General features: G+C 39.0%; 1 protein-coding gene across 3 annotated transcripts in view; it reads left to right on the forward strand.

Moving 5' to 3' along the window:
* kdm4b (lysine (K)-specific demethylase 4B) overlaps positions 1–18,792 on the forward strand; it is a 579,874-nt gene that overhangs the window by 190,757 nt on the left and 370,325 nt on the right. For all 3 annotated transcript variants that reach the window (XM_078555676.1, XM_078555678.1, XM_078555677.1), the window contains one exon: positions 6,770–6,819. In XM_078555676.1, coding sequence (XP_078411802.1) covers positions 6,770–6,819 — 50 coding nt within the window. The remainder of the gene's footprint in view (positions 1–6,769; positions 6,820–18,792) is intronic.

Below are 18,792 nucleotides of genomic sequence, written 5' to 3' on the forward strand. Positions count from 1 at the left end.
GTTTCGCATTCTAGATGGATTCTGAGAGCTGGCTCACAGCCTCTACGTGGCTAAATGTGACTTCCTCATATTGGCGGCAGAATGTTAGGAGATGGTTTTTTGCGATGCAGGATTTTGTCATGTAAAAGGCTGGGTGCTGGCACATGGCTGGTGGAATCCTGGAATCTGAGTGGCAGTGTGAAAGCAGTTTTGATCAGGCATTAGTGGCCTACTGGGTGCATGTCATTCACCTATTCAATGCCTAGGGAATGTTATTGGGCTTAGGAACAAATTTGAAAAATGTTAAGTGATGGCTGGGATCTCCCTACTTCCCTTGCATTCTCTACATTGAGATAAGTTTTCAGTCTCACAGATGAAGTAGTTTGGTATATGGATTGTTGATGGTGGCAGTGATGTACAGATTGACCAGAGTAACCTTTCAGTAATGAACCCTTTAAGCCCTCACTATAAAGAAACAGTGGAAATAACCTTTAGACTGTTGCTTGTGTTTTTGTGAATAAGGTATTTTTTAAAAAAGAGTTGTGGTTGGGTTATTAAAACATCTGAAATATATAAAGCAGCTTTGATGGATTAATATTAGTTAATATTAAAAATGAAGGAAGGTATGTTTGATTTTGAAAGAATTTGATGGATTAGAAGGAAAACTATTGTTCAATGGCTTTTGTGATTGATGTAATAATCCATTCCTACAATATCGCATTAGCTTAATTACAATTGATAAGTGCTAGTTGTAAAGATAAGATTAACGCAGTCAGTGATACTTGAGAGTTGCATATGTCTGATCATCAGTGTCTGTTATCTCTGCTTCCAGGTTGCTGAAGTGGTGCCAGGTCAGTTCCAGGCAGTTCAGGGGCAGCTTTTTATTATACAAATGGGGAGAGACTATTATAGGAACAAGCAAAAATACACTTGCTCCTGCTGGAGGTTTACATCAAAGCATGTCAACAACTTCTTAATAAAAAGTTATTGAGGGAAAGGATAAAGCTTGTGTCTGCAAATAATGACTTCCCAGAAAGGATATTACTCCCTGTAAGGTTACCTGGGCTGTGTCTGGAAGTATTCAGCATGATGGAGACCAATTTCACTGGGATAACTGCTGCCTCTTCATTGAGGGGCAATTAAAGTTACGGCTTTATTTCACCAAATGTTGGTCAATTTCAGGTCATTTTCATTGTTCACAAAATACCAAATCATCTCCGACTAATCCAGAACAAAGAGAAACATCTCTGACAAATTGGTGATGTTAAATTCATGGATGCTTACTTGGTACATACAATGCTGAAACATATTGGAGTTTGAATGGCCTTAACTATGGACAAGAAGCAGAAGAAACCGAAATGTTAAAAATGTGTTAAATTGTTTGCATTATGTTTACGAGATATGTGTATAAAATTCGTAATTGTTTAAAAAAATCAATGAATGACACTCAGTTCAAGTGCAATATGATGTGATAGAGTATTTTCCTTTTTAGTAACTGATGAATTAAATTTGTTCAACCAGCTTACCCTAGCTCTTTTCTATTTCCATTATTAAAATGGACAAATTACATTGTTTCAAGAATGGGAATCAACATTTTTATTTCGAATTGGAACCAGTTTTTACTAAAATTGAAACTATGCATGAGAGTGACAGTTTTAAAATACTTTTTATTGTGTACAGAACTGAGGGGAAAAGATCTGAATAGCTGGAAATTGAATGGCTGAGCAGCTTGCTGGGTGCAGTCTGCCTGCACTTTCCTCTGCATGTTGAGCTCTGACCTTGGTTGTAGGCACAAGGTACTTCCCCAGAAAAAACAACTAGGACCTTTGGTTGTTCTAGTGATAGTGAGAATGGCGTTGGCAAAGGCCTAGGTGAAAATGCTAGTCTGCCCTAAAGGAACAGATGTTTGACTTGGAGGTTCGAAGCTCTTATAGAAAAGCAGCAGAGTGCGTTTTTGCATTGCAACTTTTGAGGATTTAATAAGAAAAAATGTACAGTGTGATTTTTGTTTTAGAGCAGTATTGTAGGTGAATGTTTGCACAGATCTCTCAGTCTCTCTTGCAGGTAACAAAACCAGATACACCTGGAGTTTTGAACTAAGGTGGGCAGATTATTTCCTGCAAGTCTAGGGATAGGGGAGTACGGTGATCCATTGCCTAGCAGAAAGCTGTTGTGGGAAGAGCTGTTTGATGTTTAGCAAGAAAAAGGATCCTGGGAAGGAGGGATCAATAGCTGCTGGTCCTTCCTCAATATGTTTTGACTGATTATTATTGCATATCTGTGCGGTATGTAGCAATTTGGCACACTTTTTTTTATCTCTATGCAAATTGTGCAATAGATAAGCAGCCAAGTTCTATTCTAGCTCCTTGGTTTCAATTAATAGAATGCAAATTTATAATTTGTCCGGATAATTTATTTTACACTTTTAAAAAAAAAGCACCAGATAAATGAGACACATTCAGATATTCACACTTCCCACCTGTCCTACAAAACAGTCACTCCTGTGATAGGTACTTGACAAACAAACTCATACCCTTGGCTACTTTATATCACTACTTTCAGTCAAAAGGTATGCTTCTTTACAATTTCTGACGCCAGGCAAATGACAATCAGGGGATGTGAATTACATATAAGAAGAGTATTACTATATCTATTACAGTTTAGAAATGGAAGAAAATTTCTTTTTGATTGATTATCAGTCATACTCTAAGGAACTAGGAGATAATGTTTGATGCATGTATTGTTATATGTGGGCTACAGCAACCCAAGTGTTAGAAAACGTCTGCTCAATCTATAAACTTAATTGGTAATGGGCTACTTCTGTTTTTCAGTAGATGGTCTTGGCATCCCACCCCTATAGATAGATACATCTTCCATACCAGTCGTCCTGAAGCTGCTACTTCCCTGGGGAAAAAACTGAGCAGGAGTAGATTGCTCTCTTTGTCTATCTGATGCTGCCCTCCTTTCTCTGTCTTGCTCTTGTGCTGTTGTGCTCCCTTTTATGCCCTCTGTTGCTTCTCTCTTGTGCCTCTCATGTGCATTCTTTGTCTTTCGCTCTCTTGCTATCGTGCTTCCTTCCTTTTTTGCTCTCCCTTTCTGGTGAACACTCTTTTTCCTTTTCTTGCTCACCTTTGTGTCTCTCTGTATGTGATCTCTTTGCTTCCAGAAGATGCTAAAGCTAACATGTCATTCTTCAAAAGCTGAAAGTGGGCACGAGACTAATGTGCATTTTATGGTATTACTAAAATGACGTTGGAATGTTGATAATTGCAATTTAGTTTAAGAAAAACCTTGGGCAAGGTTGTTCCTTAGTTATGGTCAAAGTTAAACTCATATAGATTCATTTCACTTTGTTCCAAAAACACGAGCAGGTTCTATTTGTTGTGGTTCTAAATAATAAGAACATTTCAGATAGATACCTTAATTGCCATTTTCTTTTGTCAGTTGACTCTAAGATTGGTTTGCATTTACCAATTACTCACATCCCATGAAAGAATAAAAAAAGAATATTTTCATGTCTGTTAACATGTATTTATTTTTAATCAGCTTATTACAAACACTTTATTATCTTATTAACTAACTCCATTCTAAAGATGTATATTTGTGGTAACAGTGTATCTATGGGTAAATTTTGCATGTTTATCTTTGGATGATTAGTCTGCATAACCTCTAATTTGTCTGTAGGATCAACATAAATGAATTTACATGTTTTAAAAGCCTAGTGATCTATTGGAAAAAGTGTTGGAACTCCATAAAGCATTTTTCTGAATGTGGGGAAAAAAGGAAAATCTCTATTTCCAGGATATTAACAAATTGTTTTTTCCATAGAGTCATAGTTATACAGCACAGAAACAGGCCCTTCGGCCCATTGTGTCTGTGCCGGCCGTCAAACACCGAGTTATTCTAATCCCTTTTTCAACTATTCTATTCACTGGGACTGTTATATCAATGTTTGTGTCATACCTACATGTTCCTATTTTCAATATGTAGGTTCCTCTCCTTGCTTGCTATGTATTAGCATTTCCCAAGAAGTCTGGGTCACCCTTTTTATCGAACTACATCTAGGTAGTAAGCTGTTTTTGTCTGAGTAAACACCATTTTGATTATTTGAAAATAAATGAAAAACCTGAACTCCGGTAACTTGGTTGATGACACTGTGTCCAGGCTGAGAATCTTTTTCTTGTAAGCCATCTAGTTCTTCCATACCATGGCATTACAGCCTGATTAGAGGTACCGCATCAAGAGTCAGTGATAGGTAGATGAGATGCCACATTTAAGTTTTAAGTTGTTTTGTTCAGTCTAGCATTATCAGGAAAGTTCGTCAAAAGTTTGTAATCGTAATTTTTTTTTGGTTGATTTTGTACCTGAGGAGGAAACATGAATTAAAAGATCAACAGAAGTAGTACAGGCTGCTGAATTGTCTATTGATACTGCTTATCTATTACTTTTAATGAAACTGTTATGTGGTTTACAGCTTGTAATGTGGTCTTTCTGCTTTCTGAAGTTTAAGAGATCAGGTGAGGGTTCATGTTATATCCAAGCTAAATATTGTAACAAGCTTTTCTGTTCAACCTCTGGGAAATAGTACCAGATATCTGTGCGAAGTTGCATTCTCATTTGTAGGGAAAGAGATTCTTTGGCATTGAGCACAAGATAAATATCTTGAGTGAAATCCACAATTGCAGTTTTGACTTAATAACGGATATTCTGCAGGAATTGAGAACTATTCAAAGAGCTGGCAAACAGTAAGTAACTAGTTTTAATATAGCAGCCCTTCTAGCAGGCAGTCTGGCTTTGATTTAGAAAGAAAAATTTGTATTTGGTTCCTTTCCTTTCTTCCAGGAAGTTTATCTATTCTCTTATATTTTTCTTGCTCATTTTCAAAATGCAAGCATTGTGCGTAACTTTACTATACCAATGGCAGGTACTTTGGTTCTTTCAACTGAATTTCGAATTCATTTAATTATTTCTGCTCTTGCCCGAGAGGCGCATTCTATTTTTCTGATGCAAAGAAATCATTTATCTGCATTCAGAGCAGCCTCGGCTCTTGAGAGGATCAGACTAATGTTTTTGGGTTTACTGCAATCTGTATTTGAAAGTCTTCAGTTGCTTTTATACTGGCAATTGTTTAGGTCAGAGATCAGTGCCTGGTAGCTGACTCCTGACATTTACACTCCAAAATCCAGTTCCCTTACCCAGAGGCAGACTAGTAGACCTGTTTTTTTGGAGTGATAAGGGATTAGCTTTTAGCAGTGTGACGCCAGGAACTAGCTCTGAAATCTGCACGATGAAAGTAACTTTACATTCCCCCCCACCCAAGAGGCATTTAAATCATTGTACGGTAACAAATGAAAAATCATCTGTTAGGAGCTCAAGTGGAACCAAGGAAAAGAGTTGCTTGTCACTGATGGCCTGATCTTTGGACCTGAAACTAATTCAAATAAAATGCATGTTTCAGCCATATCAGTATTCCACAAATGATTGGATGTGATTTGTTAATCGTATCAGTTTCTTTAAAGGAACTTGGATTCTCCATTCTCGGATAAAGCCAGTTATTTTATTTGAACTTGTCCAGGTAAACGTTTAGTTCTCTATACTTATAATCCAACATTAATTGGTGTTATTTTCAGAAGAATGGCTAGCTGACTGCAAGATTTGACCAGCTTGAGGAATGTTGGGGTGAAATCACTCGGGGAATGTAGTGTTAATGTAGCCAAAATCCAGAATTTGATTTGAAAGTGATTGTCAAATCCCTTTGAATTGCTCTATTGTGTAACTTTCATTCTTTTTTTTGCATTTGTGAAGCTAATACATTATGTAATGAATATGTGACAGCTACAAGCAGGAGATAATCAGCATCTCCAGAACTGAAGTTCAGCGAGTAACTTGAGTGAGTTGTGGCATATAATTCAAGTTTGCAAGGAGGGTATTTATCATATCTCTCTGTAAGCCATGACCTATTCAATTTAAACACAATGTTAAAGCAAGTTTAATATTAATGTCCTCTCGGGTGTGGAAAGTGTGGAAGATTTATGTCTGTGCTTTCCAGGCCACATGTTCTAATATATGTTCTGTTTATCACAAGCAGAAAAGGATTTTCCATTCCTCACGGTGGAGTGCCACATAATCAAAGAAGCTCCTGTCAATTGCCTACTTGCCATTCACTTGTTTGATAAATTATCAAGGCGGTTACTTAGTCATCTTTATCTATTGTCTCCAAGTGCTACAGCTCACAGTAATTAGGAGGCCACTTCTGTCTGGCTCAGTGGATAAATGCGCCATATGAATAACAGTGGTGTACAGCATATGGTAGTCTCTGCTTTGTTCCATTATAGCTAATCTCAGCCAAAAGTGCTGGCACGGAACCCAGAATTGGCCACATGGCCTCATGCTATGGTGGAAAAATTATTCAGCGTGTTTGCTCTTCACTGTACTAACTCTGTATGTTAATTTCACTTGGACAAGCTTAATGGTGGAATTGTACCTGAATGTAAAATACTGTCTTTAGTGGAGAAAATTGGAAGAGGTAAAAATAAACTTAACTGGCACTTGCGGTTAAATCTGCCACGTTGCAGTTTCCAAGCCACATATACAATGGATCATTGAGGATCAGTGTTAAAGTTTGTGCAGCAATCTGATCAAGATTGCCAAAGAAATTCATTCAGGGCTGCAGTCAAAATCGAGCCTGTGCTTGAAGGCACACTGTTTATTGCTTTTTCACCACTTCTAATGCTTTTAAAATATACTATAATTTAAATAAGCTAATTTGATCTGTTTCCCTTTACTGTAGGTATGCAATTCCCCCAGAACATGGGAAAAGGCTGGAACGACTGGCAAAAGGTAAGCAGACAAAAATTGTTTGCCATAACAAAAATCAACAGTAAAAATAATTTTTTTTGTGAAATAATTTCATAGTTTATAAATACATATTAACAATTATCTTGTATCCTTTGGTATATTCATAGAGTCAAACAAAACCACCATAATTGACAAGACTATGGTAATACATGGTGCAAGAAATAACACAGCTAGATCAGAAAATCATGCATATTGAATATGGTCAGAGTGCTACTGCTTAAAGCTGCAGTGTGTCTCAAAATTTATGTGGCTAGTTAATACCTTTCTTAATAGGATCAGCATTTTATAACTGTTGAAGTCAGTGCACAAATTACATTAATTGTGATCTTCAGTTAGCACGCATTTTGCAATACACATAGACAGCAGGTGATGGTGCCAGTTACGCTGACATCAGACCCATGTTTTGTAACCATTATAGTGCCTAGCTGCTGATAAATGCCTCAATATTGAACTGATGAGTACTTTTTTAAAGATAAAAGCATATTTATTTGAACAAAAATTCTATAGGGTTAGTACTGTCAAATGCTCGTTTAACATTTAATCTGAATAGCACCCACACTTGTTTTGTCTATGCAACTCCTAAAATGTCTTTCTAGGGGATGCATAGGACTAAACTTGGATTATGACTTATATGTCGCTGAAACCAGCACTAAGAAGTTAAAATATAAATTTGCAATCAGAACTCCAGAGTGAAGACACTGTAAATGCAGCCCAAGTGTGGCTCAGCTAATTCTGATTTACTCTGTACTCCCTTTGGGAAGGGCTTGATATTTCTTTGTCTCTTCCCTACGTCACCATGTTTGATGATGGAAATTTGTCATGTAGTACATTAATGCAAATCCTATTGTTTTCTGACCATACTCAAAAGCATATTGGCTCTGATTTTGTAGTTAGTGGCGAACAAATTACACTCGTTCATTACACTCACAGCTTACCATAGAACTTTTGAGGGCTTTTGAGGCAATTTACTGTCATCGGGTGTCTGATCCAGTGCAGCATCCTCCGTATCCTGTATGAGCAGCACAAGCAGCAGCATTCTCTTCAACCAATCCTTACTGAGACATGGAATCTAAACCAGGAATTGTAAGTTAGAATATTTAATTTGATGTGAAATCATGTACAGAAAGCAAAATAGAGGGGGAAAGAAACAGAGGACTGAGAGAGAGAGCGATAAGAAATAGAAAGCAAAAGTTTATAAAAAAAAAGTTACACCAATAATTAGAATCTGAAGTAATAAAATTTCACAGTTGTTAATTTTCAGTGCCAATGAAGTTGTTTGGTAGTAATTAAGACTTAGTACACCATTACAAATTTACTTACTTTTGAATGGACAAGCCTTAACTTTTTCTGGCATGTTTAATGGGTATCTAGTAGGTAAGTACTACGTCTTCTTTCCTTGCATGTATTTCAATGCTGAGACTCTTGGCAATGCCTGGTATTGCAAATCTTGTAGAGGAACAGGGCAATTCAGACAGGACTTCCATATTTCCGCACTTCACCAGGTGTGCTTGAAAGCAGATGTCTGATTTACACCTTAACTGTGAGTGCTGATAGCTTCACCGTTAATATCCACAGCAAAACCCTGTACCATACTCTTCAAACAAGTGCCAATGGATCTTTTTTTTAAAGAAGTTGGAGGCTATGCTGTATATAAAATAAAATGCAGTGCCTGATAGCATGGTGGATACAGATGCAATGTTGGCCTTTGAAAGGGAATTGGTTAGGTTATTGAAGGAGAAAAATTTGCAGGGATACTGGAAAGGAGCAGGGCTGGAGACTTGATCGGCCAAAAGGCCTCCTACTGTGCTGTACTATCCTATAATAAAATAAGGAACATATTTCAGGAATTGAATGTGTCCTTTACAAGCAGCATGCACCATGCACAAAACTTTCAATAAGTTGTACATTAATAATCCCAACAATTGTTATTAAAATTCATATTTTGATGGAATAACATCTGATAGGATTTGAAAGATCTACTATTCTTTGATTCACATGGCTGCTTTTTAGACCGTTTTCCATTGCTTTGTGCCTTTATATCAATATTTTGCCATTGTTTTTGCAGCATATACATTTCTAATCATCCTATATATTTCTGATCTAACTGGCTGCACATGGAAAATTTGTTTTCAGATTAAAGGAAAATGACCTCCTGCATAGTTGGCTAGTAGCATCATTAATGCTAGTTGTAGTAGATTAAAAAAAAATAGCTGGGTTAGCTTCATAGATTTCTGCCACCAGTAGTTTTGTGGCTGTGGTCTAAGCCTGACTCTGGCTCCATGGAGGTCCCATTATCACTAATGATTATGCAGGGCTAGATAACATAGCTGGGACTAGAGTTTGAATCCAGTCTAGACTGTCATGAAAATCTCCAGCTGTCAGGTTTCTTTAGGAAAGTTTAATCAGTCACTATTCTGTTACCAAAGTGTGCGCCGCAACAACCAAAGCTAGCAGAAATTATGTGTGAATTGGCAGTAACTTGGGGATCTTACTCTTTGAAGCCACCTTGAATGGCTGATGCGAGAAATTAAATTCTCACACTAATGCAGTAGAATTTGAAGTTGGAACATGTTCTTCAGACAATATATTGAGAGCCCTATTTGGATTGTTTAATGTTGAATCTGGCTTAAATGTGAGAAAGCTTTCCATCTCCCAACGGAGACGTCTTTCACCTTCTTGGCCGCATAAGTATTCCAGAAATGTGCAGCGAATAATGTCAGACGACTTTACAATGGCATAAGTTACACAGTATCATTAAAAAGTAACTTATACCCTTGCACGTATACAATATATAGTTGCCAATGAAGAGCATTATCCCTTTTGTTCTTTAATACCAAGTATATACAGATCATAGATATCCAATAAGATCATATTTTAAACTGCATACTGTTTTCAAACAAATCATCTGAGGCTAGAAATTATTAGGGAATATATTAGTGGATGAATGCTTAACTCATCTGATGAGCCTTGACCTGCTATCTTGCTGAATGTGTTAGTGAGTTTACAATTAATGGGTTAATTCCTGCATTAAAAAGCAGAGGAATGTCACAAATGCTATTTATCAACAACACAGAAATGCTTGATATGAAATGTATAATCCACTACAATTTTGCACGTGAATTGACACCGTAAATTCTGCGGTTCCTGTAATGCGCAGTATACAGTACTGAAGTACATCAGCATATTTGCCTTGACAATGCTGCTGTCTTTTGGATGAGAAGTTAAATTGAGCTCCCATCTGCTTTCTCAGGTGGACATAGATCCTATGACACTATTGAAGAAGAGCAAGAGAGTTCTCCAGGTGTCTTGGCCAATATTTATCCTTCAACCAATATTACTAATGCAGATTTCCTGGATATCTGCCTCCTTGATATTTGTTGGAGATTTTTCTGTGCAAAAGAAATGTTTTCCTACAACACAACAAAGAACTACATCTCGAAAATTCTTAATTAGTTATAAAGCACTTCAGAACACCGAGGTCACGAAAGGCGCTATATAAATGCAAATTCTTTCGAGTTCTGTTTGAGATAGCCAAATGTGGATCTGGATAAAACTGATGTGCGCTGGTAAGCTGGCCCAGGCATTACTCACGAACAACCTGAGACTGTACGGATAGTTCTCTGTTATGCCTCTGAACTGCTTGGTTGAATTTGTCCTTAATGCAAAATTTTTCATGCAGAGATGAGCCCGGGGGAGCAGTATTGAATTAATTAGATAACACAGTTGACAGCTTATTTTATTCACTTTCATTTTTTAAAATACATCTGGCACTGTTTTATTAGGTGCAAGTTCAAGGTTTGTGAGTTTCTCATTCTCTGTGATGAATGCAGAATATTAATAGCAAAGTTTCAAAGTGTTTGGAAAGTGATTGAACAAAACATGGTGCAGCACATAGGAATGATTACGTACCACATTATCTCTGCTAATCATTCAAGATGGTGAGCTGCGTTGTTGAGGGCATTTGAACAGACTGTTAATAGCATTAAAAGCAAATGCATCAGACAGGCAGTAGGGGGTGGCCGTTGTGGCAGATGTAATTGAAAAGCTGCTATTACAAGTACAGGGAGAAAGCTATGCTAAGACGATATAGGTCATGCGCAATTAACACCGTTTCAAGTTCAGATAATTATAGGTCATTGCTGGAAATGTATTCTAAACACATTGCTTTGGAAATCATTTTAAAAGCTTCTTAATGAGCTTGAGCTTTGGCTATATTGATGAACAAAAATAAATACTTGCATTTATATTTTCCATTATCATGCTGTTGATATATCCCTGAGGGGGTGGAGCAAAATAGAAGGTCAGGAAAGATGGGAGCTAAGGAGAAATTTGACAAAGATGTCATGGACACAGGACAAAAGGGAATGTTAATGGTAGTGTTAAAGACTAAAGAAGGTGCTGATAGCACAAAGGCAAGATAGGATGTGTTAATAGCAGAAGGGTCAGCGCTCTGTGAAAGCAAAACCAAAAGCAAGTGACAGATGGCCCTGTTTGGGAGGGGGTGGAGAGGAAAGGATAAAAATAAATATTTTTTTTAAAAAATGGATTAAAAGGGGGTAAAGATGGAGGAGAGAGAGTTCACGATCTGAAGTTGTTGACCTCAGTGTTAAGTCCAGAAGGCTGTAAAGCACCTAATCGGAAGATTGGGTGCTGTTCCTCCAGTTTGAGTTGGGCTTCACTGGAACATTGCAGCAGGCCAAGGATGGGCATGAGAGCAGGGTGGTGTGTTCAAATTGTAAACAACAGGAAAGTCTGGGTCATGCTTGTGGATTGAGTGAAGGTGTTCAGCAAAGCGGTCACCCAGCTTGCGTTTAGTCTCTCCAATGTAGAGGAGACTGCATTGGGAGCAGCGAATACAGTATACGAAATTGAGATTGACCACCTCCACTGTATTTGGTAGCATTGGTTGAGGGGGGAATACCCACTGCCTCTCCACTATTAATGCCATGAAAGCTTAAATGGTTATCTGAACAGGTAGATTGTTTTTGGATAAACATTTTGTTTGAAGGACAGGATCTGAAGCAATGTAGCACTCTCAGTTGACCAGGAATGTATAGTTATGTGTGAATATTGTAATGTGGGGCTTGTGCTACCAAATGAGTCAAGCTGCCACCTTGGCTGTCAGCAACTTACTTTGATTGTTTTCACTGTGTGGAGGAGCTCATGTGTCTTTGCTTGTGATGAGTCAGATGTTTTATAAGAACAGGGGTGTTATGCCAAGTAGTATTACCAGATGCAATGACTTATCAACATTGAAAAGGATCTGGAGAATGGAGGAAAGGGGCTAGTCATCCTGGGATGCTGTCTCAGGATTTAGTAGTAGTAGTAGTTCAGAGGTTCTAGAATGAATACTGGGAGCAAAGTTCTGAGAACACTGGAACAGCTTCTGGGAGAATTAGACAGGGATATCTTGGGGATTGGGAATATTACAGACTGTGTGCTGCTGATCATAGGTGATGTATTTGAGTAGTTCATGTAGAAATGAACATTTGTTAAATCACACCCTTGAAAATCAAGCTTTGAGAATTCAATCTCCAGTTTATTTTAGAGCACCTTGGAGAAAGCAAAGCTCTTAAATCATTGGAGGAGGGGAATGCATCCTTCTATCAGTCAACTCTTAATGATGCACTGATCCCACATTGGGAAAATCTGCACATTGGATGTGCTCAGGATATGCTAGAATTATAGAATGGAATCATAGAGTAGTTACAGCACATAAGGAGGCCATTTGGCCCATGTCCATGCCAGCTCTGTGCAAGAATAACTCAGTTTATCCCACTCCAATGCCCTTTTCCCAGACATCTGCAATTTTTTTATTCATCAGATAATTATCCAACTCCCTTAGGAAAGCCCTGATTGGAAGATGTTCTCCTCAACTGTTAAGCTAAAAATATCCAGCAAACCCCAGACAGGGTGAGATCCTGAAGTAAAAACTTAAGTGAAGGTGTTAAAAGACAAAAGTCAATTAATGGGTAAATTTAATCATGCTACTTAAAATATGTGCTTTTTAGAATTATTTAGTTTTGTTAAAATCAATGTATTTTGGTTACTGAGGGGAAATTAGGATGGCTTTTCAAAGAACATTTTGACCGATTTGACTGATTTATTGACAAATTAACAGAAGACTGCTTACACATCATAAATGTTTACATAGAGTTTTTCATGATAAATGTAGACAGTGAACATCACTCTTGTGAACATGTTAATGTGTGCCATGTGCAAGATTTTTAACATATTGATATATTTGCTGTGCTGTTCAGTCCGTTTTTCTGAGCCAGTGATGTTATATCAATTCTTGTGTTGATCTAGTTCATATAGGAAAAGAAAACTAAGTGGGAAGAAGGAATATTTTCACAATTACACAGTTGAGGATCAAAGCCTTGTCGCTCACTCATTGTGGTGCTCTGTTTTGATGCAATATTTTCTCAAAAAATAAAAGTTTCCTTTCTCCTATATCAGTTGACAGTCCACTAGTATTTCAGCCAGATCGCCTTCCTTCATGTGTTAATCCAGACATGGAGAAACTCATGTGTCTTTGCTTGTGATGAGTCAGACGTTTTATAAAATGGATGTTATGTCAAGTAGTATTACCAGTGCAGTCCATGGTGCTTTGGTGTAGGTACACCCACAATGCTGTTAGGAAGGGAGTTTCAGGATTTTGATCCAGTGATACAATCCCAAGTCAGGCTGGTGTGGGGCTTTTTATCATTCATTCATGGGATGTGGGCATCACTGGCTAGGCCAGCATTTATTGCTCACCCCTAATTGCCCTTGAGAAGGGGAGTCTCGAAGGGGAACTTGCAGGTGGTGGTGTTCCCATGCATCTGCTGTCCTTGTCCCCTTTGGTGATAGAAGTTGTGGGTTTGGAAGGTGCTGTCGAAGGAGCTTTGGTGAGTTGCTGCAATGTACCTTGTACATGATACACACTGCTGCCATTGTGTGCTGGTGTTGGAGGTGGTGGATGGAGTACCAATCAAATGGGCTGTTTTGTCTTGGATGGTGTCGAACTTCTTGAGTGTTGTTGGAGCTGCATCCAGGCAAGTGGAGAGTATTCCATCATACTCCTGATTTGTGCCTTGTAGATGGTGGACAGGCTTTGGGGTGCCAGGAGGTGAGTTACTTTCCGCAGAATTCCCAGCCTCTGAGCTGCTCTTGTAGTCACAGTATTTATATGGCTGGACTTGTCAGCTTTTAGTCTCATTAGTTTTCCAAGTAATTTTTCTCTAATGATCATTGTTTTAAATTCTCCCCTTCCTTTTGCCCCCTGCTTTTCTACTCTTCTTAGGTTGCTTCTTGTGTTTTCTACTGTGAAGACAGGTATAAAATACTTGTTCAAAGTCTCCAGTATTTCTTTGTTTCCCATTATTAATTCCCCAATCTCACCTGCTAAGGGACCAGTGCTCACTGTCACTACTCTTACTCATTTTATAAACTTTAAAAACTTTTACTGTCTGTTATGTTTCTTGCTAGTTTTCTCTCATACTTCAGAGTCTCCCTATTTATTTACTTTTTTGTCATCCTTTGCTGGTTTCTAAATTCTTACCAATCTCCTGGTCTACCACTAATCTTTGCAATATTATACATTTTTTATTTCAATTTGATACCATCCTTCACTTCCTTAGTAACGAATGGTGCATTCTTCTCTTTCTTTCTCAATGGAATATACTTTTGTTTAAAAAGTTATGAAATATCTCCTTAAATGTCTGCCACTGCTTGTTACTCTCAATAAATGCTTGTCGCGGAATCATGAGCCCAAAGGTAGGCTTTTACCTCAAGCTGGTTTATTCTCAAGACAGCTCTGCAGCGTAGCATACACCCCCAGTCCCTTCCACATTGGAATGTTACAGCTGTACTTATTTTAGGTGAACCAATGCCCATCACCTGTTTAAACAATGCAGTTGTCTTAACGTGTAATGACTATACAATATAATTGCCAGTCAACAAGCAGATTGTTATTGGACCTTGACAATGTAATTACTGATACATTGACATATTCCCCTCTTTTTCTTTTAAATTAAAACTTTTGAAAAATTCAAGAACATTCTTTTTGAATTAAACAGAAGGAAATAAAGTCATGTATTTTTCACATTTATAGATCCCACATTTCCTTTATACAATTACAAAGCAAAAAAAAAAATCGGTTTTCTATTTCATCATTATAGCATAGGACACCCCTCTTCTAATAAATTTAGTAATTTCTTGGAGCAGGCATTTCTTTTAGTAAAACAGTCTGATAGTTGGTGACTTGTGTCAACCCATCGTATCTTAGAGATCTCCCTTCTCTCTAACATTTCTTTCATGCTCTCTAGGTCTTTAGCCTTTTTTCAGCTGCACTTTTAGTTGAATGAACATTACCCAAAGAGACCAGTTATCAACATAGCATTCTATGGGCAAACTTTTCTCACATTGTCCCTTATATAGTATATCCATCAGGATATTGGACAAGTAGACCCCCATATCTATCGCTTCTACTGAGGCCAGTGTTTCAACTGCTAAGGTGCTTTTAAGTACCTTTTTTATTTTCTTGGCTTCCCAAGCCAATGGGCAACATTTGTCATTCTTTCCCACCAAGAATATGATGAACCCTGCCATGCTAGAATATCCATCTGGAAGATCGGTATGTGAAGCATTGCTAAAAATGACCAACCCCATATCTTCCCAAGACTGGAAACTTGAGTGTGCATTTCTCTGAATTTAATTTCTTTAATGTTTTATTTGCTCTTGGAATTTCCTCAACTTTAACATGCTTCATCATAGTACTCAGTTCCAATACGTCATAACTAACATCAGGTCTAATCTGAGTGCACAACCAGTTCAATTACCCAATCAAACTTCTCAATTGGTCTGTCTCTTCCTTGGATGCAGGACCCTCTTTTTTGCGAGGATCTAACCTGATTTATTGGGATGCAATTAACATTTTTTAAATAAGCTTTTTGATTCAATGTCACTCCTGACTTGTTTTGCTTAATGTTTAATCCTGTGTATTTAAAGGCCCCTGAAGCCTGACTTCCACCCTTGAGTTCCTCCTTTATTTTCTCAATTACCCATTTCTCAAATTCTACAGAACCTCCCCACAGAAAACCATCCACATACATGATAGATTCCTGCTAGTTTCCTCCTTGTGATACCAATAGAACATTGTCGGGGTCCGCCTTTAACTGCATGCAACCCTTTTTCAACAGGACAAACCTCATGGAAAAATACCATACCCTTGACGCATCATTCAATCCATGAACACATTTGTTCAATTTCCACAGCTTTCCTTTTATATTGTCAGCTTTTTAAGGTCTCAAAGAAAAACTTATTTGAAATTTCTCACCCTGCAAAAACACAGCCTTTATATCAATCAATTTGTGCTCCCAGGAATATGATGCTAATATAGCTTTAAAAAAAAATCTTCAAGTTCACTTTCCCTGCAGTAGGGGAGTCCACCCTGATGTCTTGATCCTCAAGTCTTTCTTCAAAGCCTAAGGCTGCTAGTCTCGCTTTAGCCTTGTACGAACCATCAGGAAGTACCTTTTCTGTACAGATCCACCTGTGTGATAAGGCTGGCTATCCCTTGTCAGGTTTTTCAGTATATACCCCAAATTCTTTCCAACTTTCCATCTCTTTTTGTTTGACTTCCTTTATCTGCTTATTTTCCAATTTATTTGCAACCCTAAAACCTCTCGGTCATAAGGGCTTCTACTTCTATTCCTAGCTCGTTCTGTAGTCCTTGTTCTTGTCAAGCTATGACCTCTCCTCGCATTCCTCTCTTTCTCTGGAGTACTGCGATGTGATCTTTCCCACATGTGCACAGAATCCCTTTCTCAAGTCTGTGATCATTTCCTGGGGTCAAGATCACGTTCTGGTCTGCTGTCAGAATTCATACTGAGTTTTCTGGGCTTCCACATCTTTACCCCAGTTTGCCAACCCATAGGTTTAACTCCCGTCCTTCATCCTGCACATTTAGCCAATATTTGTATTTACCAGTGGCCTTTCCTAATGGCACCCCTCCACACATTGGCCTCTTCTGACATGTATGTTACCTTTATTTCTTCTTTGGGTAGTTGCCCTTTTGGATGAATAGCCTTATCCTGTGCTTCATTGTTACTTTGTTCTAATGGTATCACAAGGAGAAACTAGCAGGAATCTTTATCATGCATGCAGATGATTTTCTATGGGAAGGTTCTGTAGAATTTGAGCAATGCGTAATCGAGAAAGTAAAGGAGGAATTGAAGGTTGAAAGTTACGCTTCAGGGGTCTTTAAATACATAGGTTTAGACATTAACTAGTGTTTATTGTCAGTCGACCCTCTATCTGCTGTATTCTGCTCCTCATAACTGCCTATTGTGTGTGTATGTAAAGTGCACAGTGCCTCTTTGCTTTCTATGTTGTGTTTAGAACCTGTAAAGGTATAGTGGTCAGTGCCAATTAACCTTGAAGATTGTACCCTAACAGTTTGATTCCCGTAAGATAAAAGCAAAATACTGCTGATGCGGGAAATCTGAAACAAAAACAAAAATAAAAATAGCTGGAAAAACTCAGCAGGTCTGACAGCATCTGCGGAGAGGGACACAGTTGACGTTTCGAGTCCGTATGACTCTTCATCAGAACTAAGGAAATAAAGAAATGAGGTGAAACATAAGCTGGTAGAGGGGGTGGGACAGGTAGAGCTGGATAGAGGGCCAGTGATAGGTGGAGGCAAAGAAGAGATTGCCAAAGATGTCATAAACAAAGGGACAAAGGGGTGTTGACGGTGGTGATATTATCTAAGGAATGTGCTAATGGGGACATTAAGGGTAGCAAGCAGGACAAGCAAGTAGCAGTTGGCCCTAGTGGGGGTGGGGTGGGGGGAAGGGATCGAAATGGGCTAAAAGGTGGAGATAAAACAATAGATCAAAATAAATTTAAAAATAGGTGGGAAAAGAAAAATATATTTTTTTAAAATGATAAATTATTGGAAAAAGGGGGATCGGAAACAGGGTGGAGATGGAGAAGAGAGTTCATGATCTGAAATTGTTGAACTCAATATTAAGTCCGGAAGGCTGCAAAGTGCCTAGTCGGAAGATGAGATGCTGTTCCTCCAGTTTGCGTTGAGCTTCACTGGAACTCTGCAGCAGGCCAAGGACAGACATGTGGGCATGACAGCAGGGTGCTGTGTTGAAATGGCAAGCGACAGGGAGGTCTGGGTCATGCTTCCGGACAGACTAAAGGTGTTCTGCAAAGCGGTCACCCAGTCTGCGTTTGGTCTCTCCAATGTAGAGGAGACCGCATTGGGAGCAGCGAATGCAGTAGACTAAATTGGGGGAAGTGCAAATGAAATGCTGTTTCACTTGAAGGGAGTGTTTGGGCCCTTGGACGGTGAGGAGGGGGTTGTAAAGGGGCAGGTGGTGTACCTTCTGCGGTTGTATGGGAAGGTGCCGTGGGAGGGGGTTGAGGTGGAGGGGGTGATGGAGGAATGGACCAGGGTGTCCTGGAGGGAACGATCCCTGCGGAAAGCCATCAAGGGGGTTGAAGGGAAGATGTGTTTGGTGGCGGCATCATGCTGGAGTTGGGGGAAATGGCGGAGTATGATCCTTTGAATGCGGAGGCTATTGGGGTGATAAGTGAGGACAAGGGGGACCCTATCAAAGGAGGGAGAGGAAGGTGTGAAGGCGGATGCGCGGGAGATGGTCCGGACACACCAAACACATCTTCCCTTCACCACCACCCCCCCGTTCCCTCCGGGACTCCCTGGTCCACTCCTCCATCACCTCCTACACCTCAAACCCCTCCCACGGCACCTTCCCATGTGACCGCAGTAGGTGCAACACCTGCTCCTTTACTTCTTCTCTCCTCACCGTCCAAGGGCCCAAACACCTTTCAAGTGAAGCAGCACTTCACTTGCACTTCCCTCAATTTAGTCTACTGCATTCGCTGCTCTCAATGCGGTCTCCTCTACATTGGAGAGACCAAACACAGACTGGGTGACCG

This window comes from Cetorhinus maximus, chromosome 13, assembly GCF_964194155.1.
Source record: "Cetorhinus maximus chromosome 13, sCetMax3.hap1.1, whole genome shotgun sequence".
In the NCBI taxonomy this organism is placed as follows: Eukaryota; Metazoa; Chordata; class Chondrichthyes; order Lamniformes; family Cetorhinidae; genus Cetorhinus; species Cetorhinus maximus.